The 27,029-nt window shown below is 41.1% G+C and overlaps 1 protein-coding gene across 3 annotated transcripts; it reads left to right on the top strand.

Annotated features, from left to right (window-relative positions):
- The first annotated feature begins 239 nt into the window (after positions 1–239).
- LOC135540005 (guanine nucleotide-binding protein G(i) subunit alpha-3-like) lies at positions 240–26,414 on the top strand. 3 transcript variants are annotated; one of them, XM_064966299.1, is made up of 9 exons: positions 240–448; positions 824–988; positions 1,929–1,971; positions 2,185–2,326; positions 3,913–4,070; positions 14,040–14,168; positions 14,414–14,543; positions 14,658–14,811; positions 23,487–26,414. In XM_064966299.1, exons 2-9 carry the CDS (start codon positions 871–873, stop codon positions 23,675–23,677), a joined length of 1,065 nt encoding a protein of 354 aa, XP_064822371.1. In that variant the 5' UTR covers positions 240–448; positions 824–870; the 3' UTR covers positions 23,678–26,414. The 3 variants fall into 3 exon arrangements, with proteins under 3 accessions (XP_064822371.1, XP_064822370.1, XP_064822369.1); XM_064966298.1 differs by having other exon boundaries at positions 820–988; XM_064966297.1 differs by having other exon boundaries at positions 240–988.
- The last annotated feature ends 615 nt before the right edge of the window (positions 26,415–27,029 follow it).

Here is a 27,029-nt window from a genome sequence, read left to right as displayed (position 1 = left end):
TATACTACAGTTATTTTACTACATTATTTATACTATAGTTAACTGTAAATACTGCATTATATACTTCAGAGGAGTTGGGTGCTATGTGTTAGTTTTAAGCATTTTTTTAGGGACCCCTGAAAACTCGAAATTCTCCTAGACCCCCTGGTTGAGAATCACTATAATCAATTACTGATAGATATTAACTTCATTTCCCATTAGCCCGGCAATTATTTTCCTCAATTTCCGCGTCACGTGGCTCTGAAAGTAAACATATTTTGCTCTTCTGCGTTATTGTAGGACCAGACAAGTTAGAACAGTTAACAGACAATAGTATTTAAAAGTGTGTGAGTATTTTGAGTCACTGTCAAGGGTGATTAGATTGTAGCTATTTATTTTTAGTGAAGTTATAACTCAGCTCTCTAGCTCAATTTTTACACTGCCAACGCAACGCGGAAAGAACATACAGGTAGTAACGTTATAAAGTGAAGTTTCTGGCTAGCCAATTAAGTTAATGTGGTAACTAATGTTAACTACTTCATTTCTTCGTATGAATTTCTTGCTCTTCTATCAAAAGTATTCGGCTTCCTCCATGTGCATAGAAAAAGCTAACAAATATTTGTATGGTTAACGTGCTAGTTTCCCGGCCAACGCCTTTCTCCCTTCCTTTTTTCTCATGCTCGTCGTCGCACACATTTCGTTTGAAAATGTGTCGTAGTTGACAGAATTCTGCGTCAAGCGCTTGACAGACACAGCAATACAATTTTGTAGAATTAGGGATGACATTCTTTCTTTTTACTGAACACCTTCGTTTTTTCCATTTGGTCGGCTTGTCAAAAGCCAGGTAGATTATAAGAGACATTTTCATAGGTTTTACCTGCTGGGATCAAAATGGGTTGCACACTAAGTGCCGAAGATAAAGCTGCCATGGAGAGGAGTAAAAATATTGATCGGAATCTGAGAGAAGCTGGCGAAAAGGCATCAAGTGAAGTCAAACTGTTGCTTCTAGGTGAGTGTTCATATGTGACTGACATTCGCAGCTAGTATATCAATTATATGAGATCTGGAGAGGGTGTCTTTCTAACTGATCGAATTACTGTTATGTATGGCTCATGACTAGCTTTCGAAAACTCTTCTGTATTTAGGGTTTGAGGTTACATTCGGCCACATTTGGCTTCGTGTGAACTACAATTCCGACGCTATGTTTTAACATGTTGAAAAGTCAATAATCATCGCTTTCAAGTCGGCTTTCGAGACCTATGCTTTGCCCCTTATCGTTCATATCAGCGAGAAATACTATTTTTTATTTTTTTTAATATATAAAAAAATACCCCCCCCCTTGCACACATTTGTTTGAGCTAATTATCGCAGGTGGCCACCTATGGCTTTCAGAAACAAGAGATGTGACATGGAGATATGGTGGTGAGGGAACACATTGTTTAAAACTTTTTTTCCCAGTTTTTTTGAAAATGATTTCTCGCTAATTAAAAAAAATATGTTCCTTATGTTTCCAAAAACATACCGCCAGTGTTAATGTTTAGAGCAAGCGTCTGGGCTCTTAACAAAACACCCCCAGTCAGAAGATACTATGGTCAATAGGCGCTAAAGCAGTTAGTCATGAGCCTACCCTGTTCATAAATGCTACCTGGCAATGGTTATGGTGGAACCGCTGTCATTACAATTCAGTCTTCCACAGACTGCATTAAAAAAAACACTTTAGCGTTCATGCTTATGATGTAGCCTGATGTTTTCCTCTAGATTCTCAGGGCAGGTGCAAAGGCCCCAAAACAGTAGGGGGTTGTAGAACTGTCACAGATGGAATCAGCTGGTTCTGAGCTCTGACTGTGCATGTTTGTTGTTGTATCTCTACACATTTAGTAGAGCTAAGGATTTGAAACTTCTCCTGATCTTATGTCTCCTTTCTTTGCCTCTAAACATTCCATTTCAAGGTGCTGGAGAGTCTGGGAAAAGCACAATTGTAAAGCAGATGAAGTGAGTACATGTTTCAACTGTTTTGTGCACACCCAAAAGAAAATAAGAAACTAGCATTCTGTTTACACCCTTTGACCGATTTAGGAACCCATGTGAAGTGCTCTATCAGCTATGAGCCTTTGCGATATGTTATCTATGTCACGAGGCCTAGATTAGATGTTGACCGCAAGCACCAGTAAGATGCGCATGTTAACCTTCTCTTCCTGCCCCCAGAATTATCCATGAGGACGGGTACACACAGGAGGAGTGCAGCCAGTACAGAGTGGTGGTTTACAGCAACACCATCCAGTCCATCATCGCCATCATCAGAGCTATGGGCAGGCTGAGCATAGACTTTGGGGACACAGCACGATCAGTGAGTCAGCTTGAAGATTCTTTTACATTGAAGTGCTCTTAATTAGTTTAGTAGAATATGTTAGATTCATTTACTATTGTTTCCTTGTAAAATGCCATAGTAAGTGTTTCTATTTATGTTGTTATGACTACAAGGAAGTACATATTTCACAAGAACAGTGTACAGAATGATCTACTGGCTGCAGTGACATTTTGTTCCAAATTGTATTCATCACATGCTTCATAAAAAACAAACAGGCGTGGACTAACACTGAAATGCTTACTTACGGGCCCTTCCCAAAAATGCAGAGAGAAACAATAGAAAAGTAAAACACGTAATAATACATACACAGGGAGTAATGGCTATATACAATGAGAACCAGTACCAGAGTCGTTATGCAGCGGTACGAGGTAATCAAAGTATGTATGTATGTATGTATGTATGTATGTATGTATGTATACTAGGCATATAATGACAGATGGTAAACAGTAGCAGCAGTGTATGTGATGAGTCAAAGTTAGTGCAAAAAAGGCTCAATGCCGATTGTCCGGGTAGCTATTTGGTTAACTATTTAGCGGTCTTATGGCTTTGGGGTAGAAGATTTTCAGGATCCTGTTTGTTCTAAACTTGGGGCATTGGTACCGCTTACCATGCGGTAGCAGAGGACAACAGTCTAGGAACAACATGTATGGTCAGCATGTGAAGTAAATCACTTGAAAACTGACTGCACCGAACATGTTGATTTGGGAGTAGGGTTGGGCAGTATACAGTATCCCGGTGTATTTTGAAATGCCATCAGAATTTTTTTTTATATATACATTTGAATATTAGTACTTTGTTAAATAAATACCTTCTGTCAACTTGTGCACTAGGTAATGAATAAAGCAGACCGTGTTAATAATTTTGCCTGTTTTTCATTATTAAGCTTACTGGTACTAGTTTCACAAAACATATGTTTGAGCCAGTCACATGTGTTTGTTTACAAAGAAACACAACTAGCAAAATGGGCGCTTCGCAAAGGTACTGTCACTGGTAGCGCAACTTAAGTGAGGTGATCAAGTTGCAATTGTATGAAATTCACTACTGTTGTTTCCCAGCTATATATCGTATAACTATTAAGTTAACTATCAAATTGTGCCAAATAAATTGTCTAAGTAGCTAAGTGGCTAATGTTAGCTTGCAAGCTCAAGCTTCTTGGTAGCTGCAGCAGAGACAATCCCCTCCTGGATTAAGTTCCCTGCTGTTTAATATTTATTTTGTGTGTGCTGAAAACTACGTTTTGAGAGGCTTTGAGATACTGGGTTTTCTTGGTAGTAAATGTTTCCATAAGCTTGTTAGTATTTACCAAGCATCCACTATGGGGATTCCTTAGTACTTGTTAGCATTCTGGTAAATTATGATTTTTGTGGGGGGGGATAGCGCCCCCTGTGCGCACTACCAGTAATACTATATATCCCAGGACAGCGCAGGCACAGTATGGAAAACTGGATTCTGCCCAACCCTATTTGAGATTGACGTTTTTCTGTTGTCATACTGTTTCCACAATAGACGAGTGTTGTTGTTTCCTCTTGGTAACTGTGGTTTTATTTGTTTTGCTGTGTCTCCAGGATGATGCCCGCCAGCTTTTTGCCTTGGCCAGCTCTGCAGAGGAAGGGGTCATGACCCCTGAACTGGCTGGGGTCATCAAGAGGTTATGGCAGGACGGAGGGGTCCAGATCTGCTTTGGCAGGTCTAGAGAATACCAGCTTAACGACTCCGCCTCATAGTAAGAGCATTACAAATCTCTGCTCTAACACAACTTGAATCAAATATTATAATGACTAGAGAACCATTATGACTGATTGGAGGAATATTGGTTATCCTCAAACATGAGAAGCGAGACTTTAATCCAAATGACTGTAATTCATCCAAGGTTAGGGAAAGCCTGATCTGAAAATAATATTTGAGTTCCAGAAAATCATTGGAAATAGGGAGAAGTGTAACGAACTTGTACCTAAGGTCTTATGTGACATGTTAATCAGGAGGCTGCGGCCTGAACTAATTTCGTATACATTGAAATGTTTTTCTGTTTTCCACTGCCTCTGTTGGGAGCTTGCTTTTCAAAAAAATGTACTGTACTATCAACAGGCTACAGATTGAGTATTTATTAGATTCCCCATTAGCTGCTGACAAGGCAGCAGCTAATCTTCCTGGGGTGCAAACAGGAATTAAACAATGGCCTACATCATAAATAAAATAGTACATCAAACTAGACATTGCATTATACATACAGTATGTACATTGCTCCATTACTTCAAATTTACATTGTAATAGTGTATTGTACATTTTATAATGTGTGGGTGTGTGAAGAGTATGGCTGGCACAATGACCGTATTATGGATGAAGACCGTCATGAAAAAATAAACGCCAGAACTGTATAACACTTGAATCGCTGGTGTTAGAATCGAGGCTAACGAGCAGTCATTACAGTGTAATAAATACATTTAATATACAGTGCATTCCGAAAGTACCCCCTTTTTCCACATTTTGTTACGTTACGGCCTTATTCTAAGAAAGCCGTTCGGCATGTACTTGGTGTCCACGTCAAACCAAAACTTAATTCCAAACTTGTCGGGTTTACTCGCAATGTATTGCGCAAAGCAACAAGCCTTTGTTGTGAACAATTGTTAATCAACAGGGATCTTCTCTCCTGGTTTGCAATGCTGTTCTGTACAAACGTCAGATACCATGGCAAATTTGTCTGTTTTCAGATTTCTCGTTTCTGTGTCATCAAAACGGAGGTAACGCATGATCTCTCTGAAGCGATCATGTTACATGATCTGCTGATGTTTTTGCTTGAGCTGTATGGCCTGCTCTCTGTGATGACATTTTGTGCTGATAATTGGCCCGTAGCTTGTTCTTCCAATGTTGGGAGGAGGAGGGTCAATGGGGGGGTGGGGGGAGTCCATAAAACAAATGACATGCCCTCCGAAAACTTGTTATAGCTCCAGTTCTGTATGTGATATTATGATTCGAACAACGGCAGTGTGTTATTTAGGAAAAGTGAAGGACGGAGGCTTGACTGAGTAATTTAATTAATAAGCAGTCAAAATGACTGCTTTAGCAGATCTAGTGCTAAGTATAATTTAGATTTTTACATTTTTTTTAATGAACTGCTGACTGAAAAGAGGGTGGCCGGGCATTCCTGTGGTTGAGTCCGTTTCTACGGTAACGTGGACTCTAACAACATGACTAAACTTTGTTGCTCCTTGCTGAAACAAGCAAGATGTAGAACACTAAGGTAACCTGCCTAAATTGTAGAACACTAAGGCAACCCGTAGCACTCATGTCCGTAGCCATGGAGTACTTTGAAAGGCTGGTAATGGCTCACATTAACACCATTATCCCAGAAACCCTAGACCCACTCACTCCAATTTGCATACTTCCCAAACAGATCCACAGATGATGCAATCTCTATTGCACTCCACACTGCCCTTTCCCACCTGGACAAAAGGAACACCTACGTGAGAATACTATTCATTGACTACAGCTCCGTGTTCAACACCATAGTGCCCTCAAAGCTCATCACTAAGCTAAAGATCCTGGGACTAAACACCAACTGGATCCTGGACTTCCTGACAGACCGCATCCAGGTGGTAAGGGTAGTTAACAACACATCCTTGATTTAAGTTCCTTGGTGTCCACATCACCAACAAGTTCTCTTGATCCAAACACATCAAGACAGTTGTGAAGACAAAGGCTATTCCCCCTGAGGAAACTAAAAAGATTTGGCATGGGTCCTCAGATCCTCAAAAGTTCTACAGCTGCAACATCGAGAGCATCCTGATGGGTTGCATCACTGCCTGGTATGGCAGCAACTGCTTGCCCTCCGACCAGAGGGTAGTGCGTACGGCAGGTACATCACTTTGGCTAATCTGCCTGCCATCCAGGACCTCTACACCAGATGGTGTCAGAGGAAGGCCCTAAAAATTGTCCCCAGTCAGACTGTTCTTTCTACTACCGCATAGCAAGCCATACCGCAGCGCCAAGTCTAGGACCAAAAGGCTTCTCAACAGCTTTTACCCCCAAGGTATAAGACTCCTGAACAGCTAATAAGATGGCTACCCAGACTATTTGCATTGTCGCCCCCCATCCCACCACCCCCCCAAACCCTCTCTACGCTGCTGCTACCCTATGTTTATCATATATGCATAGTCACTTTAACCATACATTCATGTACGTACTACCTCAATTAGCCCGACTAACAGGTGACCCCTCACATTGACTACCCAGACTATCTGCATTGTGCCCCACCACCCACCAACCCCTCTTTTACGCTACTGCTACTCTCTGCTCAATTAGCCCGACTAACTGGTGCCTGTATATAGCCTCGCTGCTATTATAGCCTTGCTACTGTTATTTTTCACTCTTTTTACTGTTTTTATTTCTTTACTTACAGTGCCTTGCGAAAGTATTCGGCCCCCTTGAACTTTGCAACATTTTGCCACATTTCAGGATTCAAACATAAAGATATAAAACTGTATTTTTTTGTGAAGAATCAACAACAAGTGGGACACAATCATGAAGTGGAACGACATTTATTGGATATTTCAAACTTTTTTTAACAAATCAACTGAAAAATTGGGCGTGCAAAATTATTCAGCCCCCTTAAGTTATTACTTTGTAGCGCCACCTTTTGCTGCGATTACAGCTGACAGTCGCTTAGGGTATGTCTCTATCAGTTTTGCACATCGAGAGACTGAAATTTTTTCCCATTCCTTGCAAAACAGCTCGAGCTCAGTGAGGTTGGATGGAGAGCATTTGAACAGCAGTTTTCAGTTCTTTCCACAGATTCTCGATTGGATTCAGGTCTGGACTTTGACTTGGCCATTCTAACACCTGGATATGTTTATTTTTGAACCATTCCATTGTAGATTTTGCTTTATGTTTTGGATCATTGTCTTGTTGGAAGACAAATCTCCGTCCCAGTCTTTTGCAGACTCCATCAGGTATTCTTCCAGAATGGTCCTGTATTTGGCTCCATCCATCTTCCCATCAATTTTAACCATCTTCCCTGTCCCTGCTGAAGAAAAGCAGGCCCAAACCATGATGCTGCCACCACCATGTTTGACAGTGGGTATGTTGTGTTCAGGGTGATGAGCTGTGTTGCTTTTACGCCAAACATAACGTTTTGCATTGTTGCCAAAAAGTTCAATTTTGGTTTCATCTGACCAGAGCACCTTCTTCCACATGTTTGGTGTGTCTCCCAGGTGGCTTGTGGCAAACTTTAAACAACACTTTTTATGGATATCTTTAAGAAATGGCTTTCTTCTTGCCACTCTTCCATAAAGGCCAGATTTGTGCAATATACGACTGATTGTTGTCCTATGGACAGAGTCTCCCACCTCAGCTGTAGATATCTGCAGTTCATCCAGAGTGATCATGGGCCTCTTGGCTGCATCTCTGATCAGTTTTCTCCTTGTATGAGCTGGAAGTTTAGAGGGACGGCCAGGTCTTGGTAGATTTGCAGTGGTCTGATACTCCTTCCATTTCAATATTATTGCTTGCACAGTGCTCCTTGGGATGTTGAAAGCTTGGGAAATCTTTTTGTATCCAAATCCGGCTTTAAACTTCTTCACAACAGTATCTCGGACCTGCCTGGTGTGTTCCTTGTTCTTCATGATGCGCTTTAAACGGACCTCTGAGACTATCACAGTGCAGGTGCATTTATACGGAGACTTGATTAACACAGGTGGATTGTATTTATCATCATTTGTCATTTAGGTCAACATTGGATCATTCAGAGATCCTCACTGAACTTCTGGAGAGAGTTTGCTGCACTGAAAGTAAAGGGGCTGAATAATTTTGCTCGCCCAATTTTTCAGTTTTTGATTTGTTAAAAAAGTTTGAAATATCCAATAAATGTCGTTCCACTTCATGATTGTGTCCCACTTGTTGTTGATTCTTCACAAAAAAATACAGTTTTATATCTTTGTTTGAAGCCTGAAATGTGGCAAAAGGTCGCAAAGTTCAAGGGGGCCGAATACTTTCGCAAGGCACTGTATCTGTTGTTCACCTAAATACTTAAAAAAAAAATTTTTTTTTACTTAAATGTCATGATTGGTTAGGGCCTGTAAGTAAGCATTTCACTGTAAGGTCTACTACACCTGTAGAATTTTGTGCATGTCAGCATCAGCACACATAGAAATAGAATGATGGCAGCACATGCATATTTTTTGCTTTTATATACAGTACCAGTCAAAGTTTGGACACCTACTCATTCAAGGGTTTTTCTTTTCTTTTTACTATTTTCAACATTGTAGAGTAATAGTGAAGACATCAAAACCTTGAACGAACACATGGAATCATGTATTAAGCAAAAAAAAGTGTTACACAAATTAAAATGCATTTTATTTTTGAGATTCTTCTAAGTAGCCACCCTTGGCCTTGATGACAGCTATGCACACTCTTGGCATTCTCTTAACCAGCTTTTTTGGAACCAAAATTGGACTATTACCACCCCTACCTTGTCACAAATGTGTTATTTTATAGCGTTGATATCTTCACTATTCTATAATGTAGAAAATGTGTACAAAATAAAGAATAACCATTGAATGAGTAGGTGTGTCTAAGCTTTTGACTGGTACTGTGTGTAATATATAGATATATTATTTAAAAACATATTTTATTGCACAGGAGACACCTGTCTGAATTGTGCCTGTCTCAGTGGACTAATCCATTGAGGAGGCTGCTGGAATGCCATGGTCCAAGAAGGGAGTGTGGCTAAGATGCACAAGGCACGTCTCTCTCCATAATGCTCTCTGTCCCGACATTTCGTGTGCATTCGTTGTTTTGTAACTTCATTGTGTGAATTGTTTGCCCTTTGATTGTTACTGTCTATCAATTCCCCATTTACATATCACCAGTAGTAGCCTACATCTACCGTTAATTCTGATCATTTCTAATCTACAATGTTTGTTTGGTTATGGTCATTTCTGTTTAATGCATTCAATATTATTAGTTGTTTACCGTTCATTGTCAGAGTGGACACGATTGCAGAGCTTACGCGTGTGAGTTTGTTTATTTCATTCTATTTACGAGTTTTGATCAAATTAAAATCAAATTATTTTGGTCATTTAGCAGACTTTTTATTTAATTTTTTATTTATCTGTTGTGAATGACTATTTCCTCAATGTATTTAAAATATTTCCAGCGCTCTCTCTCCCTTTCGATAAACACTCGGCATGAAAGGGAAAGGTTTTAATGATCTGATCCAGTGGAAATATAATAACTACAAGATTACTTCTTATCCCTTGCACAAATAGCCTACAGCTTGGTCTGTCCTGAACTCACTGGCACCTGAATTTTGTAAATTTTCACCCCAAATTCTCATTATCGAAATGCCTCTCAGGTCATTTGAATAGGTTTTTCTAAGTAAAATGTAATTTATTTCTATAAAACGCACAATGTTGTCCATAAATCAAAACATTTATACTAATTGAGTTTACATTCAACTATAATATTTATTACGTTAAGTGTCTTAACGTTTTTCAAGTTGCTGTAAAAACTCATGTTTATCGTTTTATTCACGCATCATTTAGAGGTGCAGTCCTTAGATGAGCAGAAGTTCATTTAATTTCTTCACTTATATGCCTTCAGAATGAGAATCTTATTCTCAAACACCCCCTTTATGACTCTTGACATACCGAAATGACAAAAGCTCAAATTGGGAAAACTTACCATACCAACATGGAGCCATGAATTGGGCTTCAGCAATGTGGTCTTTTTTATGTGTGCTCATTTATAGTGGCCTTCTCTATTACTTCCAGATTGAGCTACTGGCCTCTAATTACTGAAACACACACTTCTCATTACCGCATATTTTTTTAGGTCCGTTTCAGTAATGATTATAATAAGCTAATTCTAACATATAGTCAATGTGTTTGCTGTGCTGGTAACTTTATTTACTAGGACCACTCCTTACATCTATTGTATAGCATTTTTGTTAAACATTTGTTATTTGATTTAAATAATGGTTGTCAAGAAATATGAGTGTATAAACACCATTTTTTTTATTAACTTAAGACCACAATCTGGAGTTTGATTCGGCAAAGCGCAACCCGCTGTCCAGGCTGTATCACATCCTCGCTGTGATTGAGAATCCCATAGGGAAGCGCACAATTGGCCCAGCGTCGTCCGGGGTAGGTCGTCATTGTAAATAAGAATTTGTTCTTAACTGACCAGCCGAGTTAGATAAATAAAAAATGAATGTACTTTAAAGGAGGACATCCCCCATTTTGACGTGTACCTGTACCTTTTATGACAAGCCTAAGTAAGTTTAGGGGTAAAAATTTGCATAACAAGTCACAAGTTGATTGGAATCTGTGCGCAATAGTGTTCAACATGACTACCTCATCTCTGTACCCAACATATACAATTATCTCTAAGGTCCCTCAGTTGAGGAGTGAATTTCAAGTACAGATTCAACCAAAAAAGACTGGGGAGGTTTTCCAATGCCTTGCAAAGAAGGGCACCTATTGGTAGATGGGTAAAAATAAAAAAGCAGACATTGAATATCCCTTTGAGCATGGTGAAGTTATTAATTACATTTTGGATGGTGTATCAATACATCCAGTCACTACAAAAATACAGGCATCCGGAGAGGAAGGAAACCACCCCGGGATTTCACCGTGAGACCAATTGTGACTTTAAAACAGTTAGAGTTTAATGGCAGTGATTGGAGAATTGAGAATAGATCAACATTGTAGTTACTCCACAATACGAACCTAATTGTCAGTGAAGAAAATTTAAGACTGTACATAATAAAAACTAAATTCCAAAACATGCATCCTGTTTGCAAGCAAGGCACTAAAGTAATACTGCAAATGTGGCAAAGCAATTCACTTTTCTTCTTGAATAATAACTGAATGGAGCTAAGCACAGACAAAATCCTAGAGGAAAACATTTCCACCAGCAACTGGGAGATGAATTCACCTTTCAGCAGGACAATAAAACACAAGGCCATATATACACTGAAGTTGCTTACCAAGAAGACAGTGAATGTTACTCAGTGGCAGAGTTACAATTTTGACTTAAATCTTCTTGAAATCCATGGGCATGACCTGAAAAATGCTTGTCTCGCAATGATGAAAACAACCAATTTGACAGAGCTTGAATAATTTTGAAAAGAATAATGGGCAAATGTTGCCCAATCCAGGTGTGGAAAGCTCTTCGAGACTTACCCAGAAAGAATCACAGCTGTAATCACTGCCAACGGTGATTCTAATAAGTATTGACTCAGGGGATTGAATACTTTCTAATCAAGATAGTTCCTTTCAAAATTGTTCAGACCCCTTGACTTTTTCCACATTTAGTTACGTTACAGCCTTATTCTAAAATTTGTGATAAAAAAATAAATATCCATCCACATACAATACCCCATAATGACAAAGCAAAAACAGGTTTCTAGAAATCTCTATTAAAAATGAACAGAAATACCTTATTTACTTAAGTATTCAGACCCTTTGCTGTGAGATTCGACATTGCGCTCAGATGCATCCTGTTATATTGATTGGACATGATTTGGAAAGGCACACACCTGTCTATTATAAGGTCCCACAGTTGACCGTGCATGTCGGAACAAAAACCAAGCCATGAGGTCGAAGGAAGTGTCCGTAGAGCTACGAGACAGGATTGTGTCAACGGATCTGGGGAAGCGTACCAAAACATTTCTGCAGGCACCTAAAGGTCTCTGACCATGAGAAACAAGATTCTCTGGTCTGATGAAACCAAGATTGAACTCTTTGGCCTGAATGCCAAGTGTCACGCCTGGAGGAAACCTGGCACCATCCCTACGGTGAAGCATGGTGGTGGCAGCATCATGCTTTGGAGATTTTTTTTTTAGCAGCAGGGACTGGGATTCTTGTCAGGATCGAGGGGAAAGATGAATGGAGCAAAGTACAGAGATCCTTGACGAAAACCTGCTCCAGTGCTTAGGACCTCAGACTGGGGTGAAGGGTTTACCTTCCAACAGGACAACAACCCTAAGCATACAGCCAAGACAACGCAGGAGAGGCTTCGGGACATCTCTGAATGTACTTGAGTGGCCCAGTCAGATCCAGGAAATTAACCCAATCGAACATCTCTGGAGAGACTTGAAAATAGCTGTGCAGCAATGCTCCCCATCCAACCTGACAGAGCTTCAGAGGATCTGCAGAGAATAACTGGAGAAACTCCCCAAATACAGGTGTGCCAAGCTTGTAGCATGATGCTCAAGGCTGTAATTGTTGAGTAAAGGGTCTGAATAGTTAATGAAATGTCATATTTCAGTTATTTAATACATTTCAACATTTTTCTAAAAACCTGTTTTTCTTTGTCATTATGTGGTATTGTGTGTAAATTAATGATTTTTATTTATTATTTTTATTTTTTTAGAATAAGGCTGTAATGTAACAAAGTGGAAATAGTTAAGGGGTCTGAATACTTATCAAATGCACTGTGTTCGTGTTTTATTTGACAAATGTTAGATTTTTTTCTTCCACTTTGACATGAGAGTATTTGGTGTAAATCGTTAAAAATGCAATTAAATTCATTTTCATCCCACTTTGTAACACAACAACATGTGGAAAAAGACAAGGGGTGTGAATACTTTCTGAAGAAACTGTATTTAGAAGTTTTAGGCATATGTGCCATTTGCCTGTAGAATCCCCTTCAATTTAGAAATGCATCTAAAATACCTTAGAACCACACATCCATGTCCTAATACACCAATATTACCTGTAAATTCCTAAATTACTTTTTTTTAAAGGCACATTTTTATGCTGAAATGACTTGTGATAATACATGCACGTAATTATAGTACTTATGCTAAAATAATGGTATTTAGTCAGTTTCATTAAGATCCGTGATTTTAGATTTATGCAAGTAATTTGGGATTGACAAATGAAAATTTGATGTTTTGGGATACTGAATCTCTAATAGAGCTCAGTACAGTTTTTGAATGGTAAACTAGGAAACACTCATTACCCAAACATGCATTCTCCCAAACCTGCTTTTCTTTAATGCACCAATATTTTGGAAATATTTGGAAAATTAAAATTTTTGCTTTTTGTAATTTTTGCTTAATCTGATAGTGTGCCCTTTTTGTTATTTTATCCAAATATTTGTACATAAAAATAACACAAGTAATTATTACCAAAAAACAATATTCAGAAAAGGTTGTGTTATGAGAAATTACTAAGTACATGTTAAGTGCCATGTTTAACTTGGGCCTTTTCATTAAGTTAGCGATGTTAACTTATTAGAAAGGGATTTGTTTTACCTTTTTGAACTTAATGATAATTCTTGCTAGGGTAGTTGTGGAAATTGTGATAAAATGCATAATATATGTGCAATAAACATAACAATGATTATAAAATAGATAAATACAGATCCTAATCTTAGTGATCCAAGAGGAATTATGCTGTAAAATATTTGGTCAATTTCTTTTGGGTCAAGTGTCAGTTTTGTGAGAATCGCCCATATGATTACTCTGAGTTTGTTTTGGGAATAATTTTCTTTGTTTACTTTGTATTCCTCCCATATTGGCTTAATTTGTTCACTTGCATTGTTGTTCACATCCATGGTTGATCCAAAACCAGAACTTCTATTACATGTGTTAGCTCATCGATTTGAAATGGCATTCTCCAACAATTTTGTAAGTAGTAGTGTATGTAAGTAATTTATGTTAAGTCAGTTTCCTTCTCTTCCTCCTCAGTTACCTGAATGACCTGGACAGGATATCCCAGCAGAACTACGTGCCCACGCAGCAGGATGTCCTGCGCACCAGAGTCAAGACCACCGGCATTGTGGAGACACATTTCACATTCAAGGACCTCTACTTCAAGTAAGCTGTTAACACAGCACTCCGTGCGCCGACTTACACTAATAATACCCGAGGACCTTCGTCCCTACAGTTAGTGATTCACTAATGTAGAAAATCGCAAAGCTGTCTGTACAACACCATAGTGACCACAATTTACTGTAGAAGTGTTGTCTTTTTCTCTCCAGCTCATTCCCTTTTTTTAATGTCCCCTCTCTTCTCTAAATTCCTCATGTTATTTCTCTCTGTCTGAATCTCCGTGGCTGCAGGATGTTTGATGTGGGGGGTCAGAGGTCCGAGAGGAAGAAGTGGATCCACTGCTTTGAGGGAGTCACAGCCATCATCTTCTGTGTTGCGCTCAGTGACTATGACCTGGTGTTGGCTGAGGATGAGGAGATGGTGAGTGGGACAGGGCATAAACTCTAGATCTATAGTCCTTTGGTGATGGCATGATACTCTTTATCAAAAGAGATTGCCCACATGCTGACCCTAACACTGCTCATCTCTCCACAGAACCGTATGCACGAGAGCATGAAGCTGTTTGACTCCATCTGCAACAACAAGTGGTTCACGGGCACCTCAGTCATCCTCTTTCTCAACAAGAAGGATCTGTTTGAGGACAAGATCCAAAAGAGCCCCCTCACTATCTGCTACCCAGAGTACTCTGGTACATCTTTAACCCTTTACACTCATTGGAATTGGCCTGTATGGATAGGGATACATTTAAATGTTTCTTACAGAAGAAATATGAAAAGCCTATGCACAACCATTTAAACAATTGAAAGGAAAAAGTTTGTAGATTATGGAAAAATTATTAGACTAAAGGTAGGGACACAACATTTCACCTGACTGAATTCTAACAAGCCGCTGTTGATTTGATGTGCGTTATACATTTTCTGTAATTTTCGCCGCATTTGTGGATAAGAAATCTGAAAATACTCTGGGTACATTCAGTAACATGATAAGAATATTCCTGGAAAATGTGGGGTAGATACAACACAAAACAAAAATACAATTGTTTGAGTGAGAGGACTAACTGGTGTCTCCAAGTGGCCACACAACTCTCCAGAGTGTGCACAGTTCCTAAGTCATTCGAGTTGTGGCTGAAAGACGACATGAATAGCATACAGCTGGCGGGGTATACACTGCATCGGCAGGATAGAACCGCAACCTCTAAGGCAGGTGGTGACGGTCTATGTATATTGTATACAACAGCTGGTGCATGATATCTAAGGAAGTCTCGGGTTTGCTCACCTGAGGTAGAGTATCTCATGATAAGCTGTAGACCACACTATCTACCTAGAGTTTTCATCTATATTCTTCGTAGCTGTCTATTTACCACCACAAACCGATGCTGGCACTAAGATTGCACTCAATGAGCTGTATACGGCCATGAGCTAACAGGAAATGCTCATCCAGAGGCGGCGCTCCTAGTGGCCAGGGACTTTAACGCGGGGTAACTTATATCAGTTTTACCTCATTTCTACCAGCATGTTAAATGTGCAACGAGAGGGGAAGAAAACTCTAGACCACCTTTACTGAACACACAGGGATGCTTACAAAGCTCTCCCTCACCCTCCATTTGGCAAATCTGACCATAATTCTATCCTCCAGGTTCTTGCTTACAAGCAAAAGCTGAAGCACTAGTGACTCGGTCAATAAAAAAAGTGGTCAGATGAAGCATATACTAAGCTACAGGACTATTTTACTAGCACAGACTGGAATATGTTCCTGGATTTTTCTGATGGCATTGAGGAGTACACCACATCATTCACTGGCTTTGTCAATAAGGGCATCGATGACATTGTCCCCACAGTGACGGTACGTACATACCCCAACCAGAATCCATGGATAACAGGCAACATCCGCACTGAGCTAAAGGGTAGATCTGCCGCTTTCCAGGAGCAGGACTCGAACCAGGAACATTATAAGAAATCCCGCTATGCCCTTCGACGAACCATCAAGCAGGCAAAGCGTAAATACAGGACTAAGATCAAATCAAACGACACCGGCTCCGACTCTCGTCGGGTGTGTCAGGGCTTGCAAACTATTAGACTACAAAGGGAAGCACAGCCGCGAGCTTCCCAGTGACACGAGCCTACCAGACAAGCTAAATTACTTCTATGCTTGCTTTGTGGCAAGTAACACTGAATCATGCATGAGCGCATCAGCTGTTCTGGACGACGTGAGTAAGACCTTCAAACACGTCAACATTCACAAGGCCAGATGGATTACCAGGACGTGTACTCTGAGCATGCGCTGACCAACTGGCAAGTGTCTTCACTGACATTTTCAACCTCTCCCTGTCTGAGTCTGTAATTCCAACATGTTTCAAGCAGACCACCATAGTCCTTGTGCCCAAGATCACTAAGGTAACCTGCCTAAATGACTATCTACCCGTAGCACTCATGTCTGTAGCCATGAGTGCTTTGAAAGGCTGGTCATAGCTCACATCAATACCATTATCCCAGAAACCCTAGACCCACTCCAATTTGCATACCGCCCCAACAGATCTACAGGTGACGCAATCTCTGTTGCACTCTACACTGCCCTTTCCCACCTGGACGAAAGGAACACCTATGTGAGAATGCTGTTCTTTGACTACAGCTCAGCGTTCAACACCATAGTGCCCTCAAAGCTCATCACAAAGCTTAACACCCTGGGACGAAACACCTCCCTCTGCAACTTGATTCTGGACTAACTGACGGGCCGCGCCGAGGTGGTAAGGGTAGGTAACAACACATCCGCCACGCTGATCCTCAACATGGGGGCCCCTCAGGGGTGCGTGCTCAGTTCCCTCCTGTACTCCATGTTTACTTATGACTGCATGGCCAGGCACAACTCCCAACACCAGCATTAAGTTTGCCGATGACACAGCAGTGCTGCCTGATCACTGACAACGACGAGACAGCTTATAGAGAGGTCAGAGACCTGGTCGTGTGGTGCCAGGACAACAACCTCTCTCTCAAGGTGATCAAGACAAAGGAGATAATTGTGGACTACAGGAAAAGGAGGACCCGAGCATGCCCCGATTCTCATTAACGGGGCTATAGTGGAGCAGGTTGAGCACTTCAAGTTCATTGGTGTCCACATCAACAAGCTATCTTGGTCCAAGCACACCAAGACAGTTGTGAAGAGGGCACGACAAAGCCTTTTCCCCCTCCTCAAATCATCAGAAGGTTCTACAGCTGCTCCATCGAGAGCATCCTAACTGGTAGCATCACTGCCTGGTATGGCAACTGCTCGGGCTCTGACTGCAATGTACTACAGAGGGGAGTGCATACGGCCCAGTACGTCACTGGGGCCAAGCTTCCTGCCATCCAGGACCTCTGTACCAGGCGGTGTCAGAGGGAGGCTGTAAAAATTGTCAGACTCCAGCCACCCTAGTCATGGACCGTTCTCTCTGCTACCGCACGGCAAGCGGTACCGGAGCGCCAAGTCTATTTCCAAAATGCTTCTTAACAGCTTCTACCCCCAAGCCATAAGACTCCTGAACAGCTAATCAAATGGCTACCCAGACTATTTGCATTGCCCCCCCTCTTTTACACTGCTGCAACTCCCTGTTTATTATCTATGCATATTCACATCAACTGTATGTATATGTCGGTAGAGTTAGTCAGAAGTTTACATACACCTTAGTCAAATACATTTAACTGTCTTAAGTCAGTTAGGATCACCACTTTTATTTTAAAAATGTAAAATATCAGAATAGAGATGCATTTATTTCAGAGTTTTATTTCGCTCATCACATTCCCAGTGGGTCAGAAGTTTACATACACTCAATTAGTATTTGGCAGCATTGCCTTGGGTCAAACGTTTTGGGTAGCCTTCCACAAGCATCCCACAATAATCGGGTGACTTTTGTCCCATTCCTCCTGACCGAGCTGGTATAATGGAGTCAGGTTTGTAGGCCTTCTTGCTCGCCCATGCTTTTTCAGTTCTGCCCACACATTTTCTATAGGATTGAGTTCAGGACTTTGATGGCCACTCCTATACCTTGACTTTGTCGTCCTTAAGCCATTTTGTCACAACTTTGGAAGTATGCTTGGGGTCATTGTCCATTTGGAAGACCCATTTGCGACCAGGCTGTAACTTCCTAACTGTTGCTTCAATATAACCACATAATTTTACCTCTTTATGATGCCATCTATTTTGTGAAGTGCACCAGTCCCTCCTGCAGCAAAGCACCCCCAGAACATGATGCTGCCACCCCAGTGCTTCACGGTTGGTTGGAATGGTGTTCTTCGGCTTGTAAGCCTCCCCTTTTTCCCCCAAACATAACGATGGTCATTATAGCCAAACAGTTCTATTTTTGTTTCAACAGACCAGAGGACATTTCTCCAAAAAGTACAATATTTGTTCCCATGTGCAGTTGCAAACCGTAGTCTGGCTTTTTTATGGCGGTTTTGGAGCAGTGGCTTCTTCCTTGCTGAGCGGCCTTTCATGTTATTGCGATATAGGACTCGTTTTACTGTGGATATAGATACTTTTGTACCTGTTTCCTTCAGCATCTTTACCAGGTCCTTTGTTACTGTTCTGGGCTTGACTTGCCCTTTTTGCACCAAAGTATGTTCATCTCTAGGAAACAGAATGCGTTTCCTTCCTGAGCAGTATGGAGGCTGCTTGATCCCATGGTGTTTATACTTGCATACTATTGTTTGTACAGAGGAACTTGGTACCTTTTTAGGTGTTTGGAAATTGCTCCCAAGGTTGAACCAGACTTGTGGAGGCCTACAATTTTGTTTTCTGAGATCTTGGCTGATTTTCTTTTGATTTCAAATCAACTTTATTTGTCACATACACATGGTTAGCAGATGTTAATGCGAGTGTAGCAAGATGCTTGTGCTTCTAGTTCCGACAATGCAGTAATAACCAACGAGTAATCTAACCTAACAATTCCACAACTACTACCTTACACTTGTGTGTATAAGGGGATAACGAATATGTTCTTAAATATATATTTATGAGTGATGGTACAGAACGGCATAGGCAAGATGCAGTAGATGGTATCGAGTACAGTATATACATATGAGATGATAATATAGGATATGTTAACATTTATATTATATTAAGTGGCATTGTTTAAAGTGGCTAGTGATACATTTCTACATCAATTTCCATTAATTCTGATGGCCTTGCGATAGAAGCTGTTTTTCAGTCTCCCGGTCCCTGCTTTGATGCACCTGTACTGTACTCGCCTTCTGGAAGATAGCGGGGTGAACAGGCAGTGGCTCGGGTGGTTGTTGTCCTTGATGATCTTTATGGCCTTCCTGTGACATCGGGTGGTGTAGGTGTCCTGGAGGTCCAGTAGTTTGCCCCCAGTGATGCGTTGTGCAGACCTCACTACCCTCTGGAGAGCCTTACGGTTGTGGGCGGAGCAGTTGCCATACCAGGCGGTGATGCTCTTGATTGTGCATCTGTAGAAGTTTGTGAGTGATTTTTGGACAAGCCAAATTTCTTCAGCCTCCTGAGGTTGAAGAGGCGCTGCTGCGCCTTCTTCACCACGCTGTCTGTGTGGGTGGACCAATTCAGTTTGTCCATGTGTACGCTGAGGAACTTAACTTACTAACCTCTCCACTACTGTACCGTCTGTGGATAAGGGGTGCTCCCTCTGCTGTTTTCTGAAGTCCACTATCATCTCCTTTGTTTTGTTGACGTTGTGTGTGAGGTTATTGTCCTGACACCACACTCCGAGGGCCCTCACTTCCTCCCTGTAGGCCGTCTCGTCGTTGTTGGTAATCAAGCCTACCACTGTAGTGTCGTCCACAAACTTGATGATTTGAGTTGGAGGTGTGCATGGCTACGCAGTTGTGGGTGAACAGGGAGTACAGGAGAGGGCTCAGAACGCACCCTTGTGGGGCCCCCGTGTTGAGGATCAGCGGGGTGGAGATGTTGTTACCTACCCTCACCACCTGGTGGCGGCCCGTCAGGAAGTCCAGTACTCAGTTGCACAGGGCGGGGTCGAGACCCAGGGTCTCGAGCTTGATGACGAGCTTGGAGGGTACTATGGTGTTAAATGCTGAGCTGTAGTCGATGAACAGCATTCTCGCATAGGTATTCCTTTTATCCAGATGGGTTAGGGCAGTGTGCAGTGTGGTTGCGATGGTGTCGTCTGTGGACCTATTGGGGCGGTAAGCAAATTTTAGTGGGTCTAGGGTGTCAGGTAGGGTGGAGGTGATATGGTCCTTGACTAGTCTCTCAAAGCACTTCATGATGACGGAAGTGAGTGCTATGGGGCGGTAGTCATTTAGCTCCGTTACCTTAGCTTTCTTTGGAACAGGAACAGTGGTGGCCCTCTTGAAGCATGTGGGAACAGCAGACTGGGATAAGGATTGATTGAATATGTCCGTAAACACACCAGTCAGCTGGTCTGCGCGTGCTCTGAGGACGCGGCTGGGGATGCCGTCTGGGCCTGCAGCCCTGCGAGGGTTAACACGTTTAAATGTTTTACTCACGTCGGTTGCAGTGAAGGAGAGTCCGCAGGTTTTGGTAGCGGTCCGTGTTAGCGGCACTGTATTGTCCTCAAAGCGAGCAAAAAAGTTCTAGTCTGTCTGGGAGCAAGACATCCTGGTCTGTGAATGGGCTGGTTTTCTTTTTGTAATCCGTGATTGACTGTAGACCCTGCCACATACCTCTTGTACTTCCGGCGCCGACAGAGATGGCGCCTCGCTTCGCGTTCCTAGGAAACTATGCAGTATTTATTTATTTTTTAATTTTATTTTTTTACATGTTATTTCTTACATTGGTACCCCAGGTAATCTTCGGTGTCATTACATACAGTCGGGAGGAACTACTGAATATAAGAGCAACGTCAACTCACCATCATTACGTCCAGGAATATAACTTCCCCGAAGCGGATCCAGTGTTCTGCCTTCCACACAGGACAATGGATTGGATCCCAGCCGGCGACCCAAAACAACGAAGTCATAAAAGGGGCAAACGAAGCGGTCTTCTGGTCAGGCCCCGGAGACTGGCACATCGCGCACCTCTCCCTAGCATACTACTCGCCAATGTCTAGTCTCTTGACAACAAGGTTGAGGTATCATTCCAGGGAGACATCCGAGACCAACGTTCTTTGCTTCACGGAAACATGGCTCACTCGAGAGCCTCTATCGGAGTCGGTGCAGCCAGCTGGTTTCTTCACGCATCGTGCCGACAGAAACAAGCACCTTTATGATTAACGAGACGTGGTGTGATCATAACAACATACTGGAAATCAAGTCCTTCTGTTCACCTGACTTAGAATTCCTCACAATCAAATGTCAACCGCATTATCTACCAAGGGAATTCTCTTCGATTATAATCACAGCCGTATATATCCCCCCCCCAAGCAGACACATTGATGACCCTGAACAAACTTTATTTGACTCTATGCAACCTGGAAACCACATCCTGAGGCTGCATTCATTGTAGCTGGGGATTTTAACAAGACTAATCTGAAAACAAGACTCCCTAATTCTGTCAGCATATCGATTGCGCAACCAGGGCTGGTAAAACCCTGGATCATTGTTATTCTAACTTCCGCGACGCATATAAGGCCCTCCCCCGCCCTCCTTTTGGAAAAGCTGACCACGACTCTATTTTGTTGCGTCCAGCCTACAGACAGAGACTAAAACAAGAAGCTCCCGCGCTTAGGTCTGTTCAACGTTGGTCCGACCAATCTGATTCCATGCTTCAAGACTGCTTCGATCACGTAGATTGGGATATGTTCCGCATTGCGTCCAACATCAACATTGACGAATACGCTGATTCGGTGAGCGAGTTTATTAGAAAGTGTATTGACGATGTTATACCCACAGCAACGATTAAAAACATTCCCAAACCAGAAACCGTGGATTGATGGCAGCATTCGCGCGAAACTGAAAGCACGAACCACTGCTTTTAACCAGGGCAAGGTGACCGGAAACATGACCGAATACAAACAGTGTAGCTATTCCCTCCGCAAGGCAATCAAACAAGCTAAGCGTCAGTATAGAGACAAAGTGGAGTCGCAATTCAATCAGAGTTTCAAGGTAGGCCTTGAAATGCATCCACAGGTACACCTCAAATTATGTCAATTAGCCTATCAGAATCTTCTAAAGCCATGACATAATTTTCTGACATTTTTCCTAGCTGTTTAACGGCACAGTCAACTTAGTGTATGTGAACTTCTGTCCCACTGGAATTGTGATACATAGATTATTTCACTTATAATTCAGTCTGTAAACAATTGTAGGAAAAATGACGTGTCAATCACAAAGTAATGTCCTAACCGACTTGCCAAAAACTATAGTTTGTTAACAAGAACTTTGTGGAGTGGTTGAAAAACGAGTTTTATTGACTCCAACCTAAGTGTATGTAAACTTCCGACTTCAACTGTATTACCTCAATTACCCCGACTAACTGGTGCCCCCGCACATTGACTCTGTACTGGTTCCCCCTTTATATAGCCTCGCTATTGCTATTTTACTGCTGCTCATTAAATATTTTATACTTATTTTTACTTATCTATTTTTTTACTTACCATGCATTTTTCTTAAGTACATTGTTGTTTAAAGGCTTTTAAGTAAGCATTTCACTGTAAGGTCTACACTTGTTGTATTCGGTGCATGTGACAAGTAACATTTGATTTTCAAAGCACTTTTATGACTCAAAGAAGAGTCTTCAACTAAGGTGGGGTTTTTTTTTTTAGATATCCTAGCTATGCAGTTGAGGAACTAGAGCAAGCACACTTGTAGTTTTTGTTTGGAACACATCCCTGCATCCCCAACCATCACACAATTACTGTTTATGCAATCCAAAAATGGTCCATTATGAATCACAACGGTGCTCAAGTTCACAACGGCAGTCAGTCAAAACCTATACAGCACTGTGAAGCACAGTCTGAGCTCTGACGTCATGTTTAGCATGTTACTGTGCAGCCACTGCGTACCAATTTTAAGGCACTTATCAGTACCAAACTCTTCAATTTTCCATTTGTGTACGAGTGTAAAGGGCTACTAATACAGTCTTTGACAGTTCAGAGATATACAGGTGGATTTTTAGGAATCAGCATCCTATAAAACAGCACAAAGCGCAATTTCCTGTGGGATTGTTATAGTAAACGCAGTGCATTTGCACACAGTGGATTCTTGTTTGAGTAATGAGTTATACCTCTATGAAATATTAGCTTGTGCAATATGGGAGGAGCTTCATGGCACACTTTGCTGAAGCAGGATATTTGAGTTTAGCAAGTTTTTAGTCTATAGTAGGAAATGACTAGTTTGCTCAAAGCAATGTATTAATTAAGTCACACATATATTGCATGTCCTTGTGAGAATAATTGCATAAATTATATTGAAAACATATTCCCCTCTGCTCTAGGTTCAAACGTATTCAAAGAGGCGTCAACCTACATTCAGTGTCAGTTTGAGGACTTGAACAAGCGTAAGGATACAAAGGAGATCTACACCCATTTCACTTGTGCTACTGACACTAAGAACGTGCAGTTTGTCTTTGACTCTGTCACTGACGTCATCATTAAAGCCAACCTGAAGGAGGTCGGCTTGTACTGAGACTCCTGCAACATCATCTGTCTTGTCATCATTGGGGCGGGAGTGTTTAGGAATCACACATTTACAGGTGTAAATCAATCATTGCCTTTTTGACAGTTAGACCATATACAGGATGGGTTTTTAGACCATAAACTGTTGCCATAATGTATGAATCCTTGGATATTTCAAAACAAGATTACATGGAGCACTTATGTGGTTTTGGTTTTCTATATTTTTGCTGTTATGGATTCCTTAGCTATGGACTGATTTTCTGTAAAATGTATTTAAAACATTCTGCACTTTTTAGGCTTTCAGCATTCACTGTAAAGGGTTCAAATGTATTAATTACATTGTAAATGTTGAATAAGGGATCACAACTATTATGCATTTTCTGAGTTTTGACAACATATCTTTATAACTGTATACACTGAGGGTACAAAACATTAGGAGCACCTTCCTAATATTGAGTTGCACCCCCCTTTGCCCCTTTGGAATAGCCTCAATTTGTTGGCGTATGGACTCTACAAGATGTTCCACATGGATGCTGGCCCATGTTGACACCAATACTTCCACAATTGTGTCAAGTTAGCTGTATGTCCTTTAACCTTTACGTGATGGGCCATTCTTGATACACACGGGAAACTGTTGTGTGAAAAACCCAGCAGTGTTGCAGTTCTTGGCACACTACTACCATACCCTGTTCAAAGGCACTTAAATATTTTGTCTTCCCATTCACCCTCTGAATGGCACACATACACAATCCATTTCTCAATTGTCTCAAGGCTTAAAAATCCTTCTTTAACCTGTATCCTCCCCTTTTATCTACACTGATTTGAAGTGGATTAAACAAGTGATCAATAAGCGATCATAGCATTCACCTGGTCAGTCTATGTCATGGAAAGAGTAGATTTTCCTAGTGTTTTGTACACTTAGTGTAAATGGTCATTGCTCAACCTAAATTGTTGTTGTGGAATTGTCTACTAGTGTTAATCAGTATTCTCGTGGGGATTTTAATGTGCTGAATTCTGATTGTTTTAATATATCACCATTCAGATCGTTACATAACACTGAAGTATTATACTAGCTCTTAGCGGACTGTGAGACATCACTTGATAATTTAAAACCACTTTTAAAGAAAAAGCTTTTTTTTAATGGTTGCCTTAACTTGTATTATGTTATTTTGGATAGAACTATTTTGTATAAAGATTATTATGGCCTTTCGCTGAAGACAATGGCCTTAATATAAGCTAAAAGTATTTGCCTGGAAGCCATTTTAAATGCTCCTCCTTTTGAAAACATGCTTTTTTAAACAATTTTACCAGATGAGTTGACTGAAAATATCTTCTTATTTATAGCAAAGGCCTGGGGAAAGTTACAGAAGTCCAGAGGACTAATTCCCTCATTATGTCGATCACAAAAGTTGTTTTGTTGAGATCACGAGAAACTATATAAATGGGAGTAGACGTATTGATTAACAGTATGACTGAGGTGGCAGAGCCCACAGTGGATCAGCGCATACGTTTTTATTGATTGCTACACTAAGGGATGCTACATTTAATACTAACCTCATGCTTTCATTTGTGTTTTGAGCTCATTATCCGTTTATAAGTTAGCTTGATAACATTCTATGTTACCTTGAGCTAAAAGCTCATGTGGCAGCTAAGCCCCTCATGGTGCATTTAAACCCTGAACGATGCCTGACAGGCACCTCTGTCTCCCAGGCTGTATGCCACATCAAAGACCACAGCCAATTGCATGCAAGCAACAACGCAGCTTACTTGGCTAGTCTTGTGAGCGAGTTAGCTAGGTAGTCTTGTTATCTATGCTGGTTGTTAGCTTGCATAACTGACGTGTATAATTGTAAGGGGCACTTTGTTTTATGGATAATATTTACATTTACAGAGTGGGTGAGCTCTAATCCTGACAGGCTGATCGGATTCAAAGTAGCCTCAGTCTGAAATGTCAGGATGCTGACTTGTAGGTTGTTTCATAGGTGCATTATGCATATGATCAAGAGTGGGTGCACTCTATTCCTGGCCAGCTGATCACATTCAGTAGTAGTGTCTGAGGCTGATCAGTCAGGATGCTGCCTTGTAGGCTGTCTGCAAGGAACCTTACATATGAAACCGCCTACAAGGCAGCATCCTGATTTATCAGCCTCTAAGGCTGAAATTGAATCTGATCAGCCTGTCAGGAATGGATATCACTCACTGTAAATGTTATATTAAATTACCTTTTTATAATTATACACATCAGTTATGCAATATAAAAAGTTAGCTAGCTCACAAGACTAGCCTAGTTAGTTGCGTTGTTCCTTGCATGAGATTGGCTGTGGTCTTCGGGGCGGCACGCAGCCTGGGAGACGCTGCTGCCTGTCAGGCAGCATTCAGGGCTTAAATGTCCCGCATTACCTTTAACGCAGCCACAGGGCTCTTTGATAAGGTGGCCATCGTGCATCTGCACATATGAATGGATGATGTGTGCTACTTTTGGTGATCTTGACAAAACAACTTTTGTTATGTAGAAATCATGAGATAAATACATAAGTCATGATCTCGGCATAAGGAGGGAATTGTATTTTTATTCATATGTCCTCTGGGCTTCTGTAGAAAGTTACAAAATTTTTTATAAAAATACATAGTTAACCTACAAAATATATAAGCAAGCAAAAAACAATTGCTTTTTGGACATTTGAACAGTTGTCTAAATTGAACACAATGAATGTTCCTTCTTGCATTAAAATGGAATGTGGCCCAAACTTGTCTTTTAATTATTCAATAGTGTCAATTACAATCATAAGATTGTAAAAGACTTGACTTATTATACCAGTAATTATCATATAGTGTCATAGAAATGTTTGTTTGCATTGTATATCTCTCCACAAGGTTATATGTGTCCGTGGTTGACAACACCACCTGCAATGGGGGTTATGTCATACAACACACATTTAAGTCTTAGGCCTAACAAAGTTAATTTATTGTTTAACGGATACCCGGTTTCACATCCCCAAACATTTTTTTGACGGGACAATTGGGCTCCCGAGTGGTGCAGCGGTCTAAGGCACTGTATCTCAGTGCTAAACACGTCACTACAGTCCCTGGTTCGAATCCAGGCTGTATCACATCCGGGTCCCATAGGGTGGCGCACAATTAGCCCAGCGTCGTCCGGGGTAGGCCGTCATTGTAAATAATAATTTCTTAACTGACTTGCCTAGTTAAATAAAGGTTAAATACATTTAAAATTGTGAGTATTCGGTTCGGTTGAAGCGTGGTTAATCAAAGTAATCATTTGTAAATCGCAAACAGTAATTTTAGGGAAAAAAATGACCTGTAGCCTTCCTTTTGGATTATGTGCTTGACTTGGACAGGAGCTC

This window comes from Oncorhynchus masou, chromosome 5, assembly GCF_036934945.1.
Source record: "Oncorhynchus masou masou isolate Uvic2021 chromosome 5, UVic_Omas_1.1, whole genome shotgun sequence".
NCBI lineage: Eukaryota > Metazoa > Chordata > Actinopteri > Salmoniformes > Salmonidae > Oncorhynchus > Oncorhynchus masou.
This window is presented reverse-complemented; position numbering and strand designations above follow the sequence as displayed.

Bases quoted from the DNA above. Each gene is read 5' to 3' on its own strand.
- LOC135540005 (XM_064966299.1), top strand. From the start codon at position 871: ATGGGTTGCACACTAAGTGCCGAAGATAAAGCTGCCATGGAGAGGAGT. The intron at 989-1,928 runs GTGAGTGTTCAT...TTCCATTTCAAG, and splicing joins AGTCAAACTGTTGCTTCTAG to GTGCTGGAGAGTCTGGGAAA. The intron at 1,972-2,184 runs GTGAGTACATGT...TCCTGCCCCCAG, and splicing joins ACAATTGTAAAGCAGATGAA to AATTATCCATGAGGACGGGT.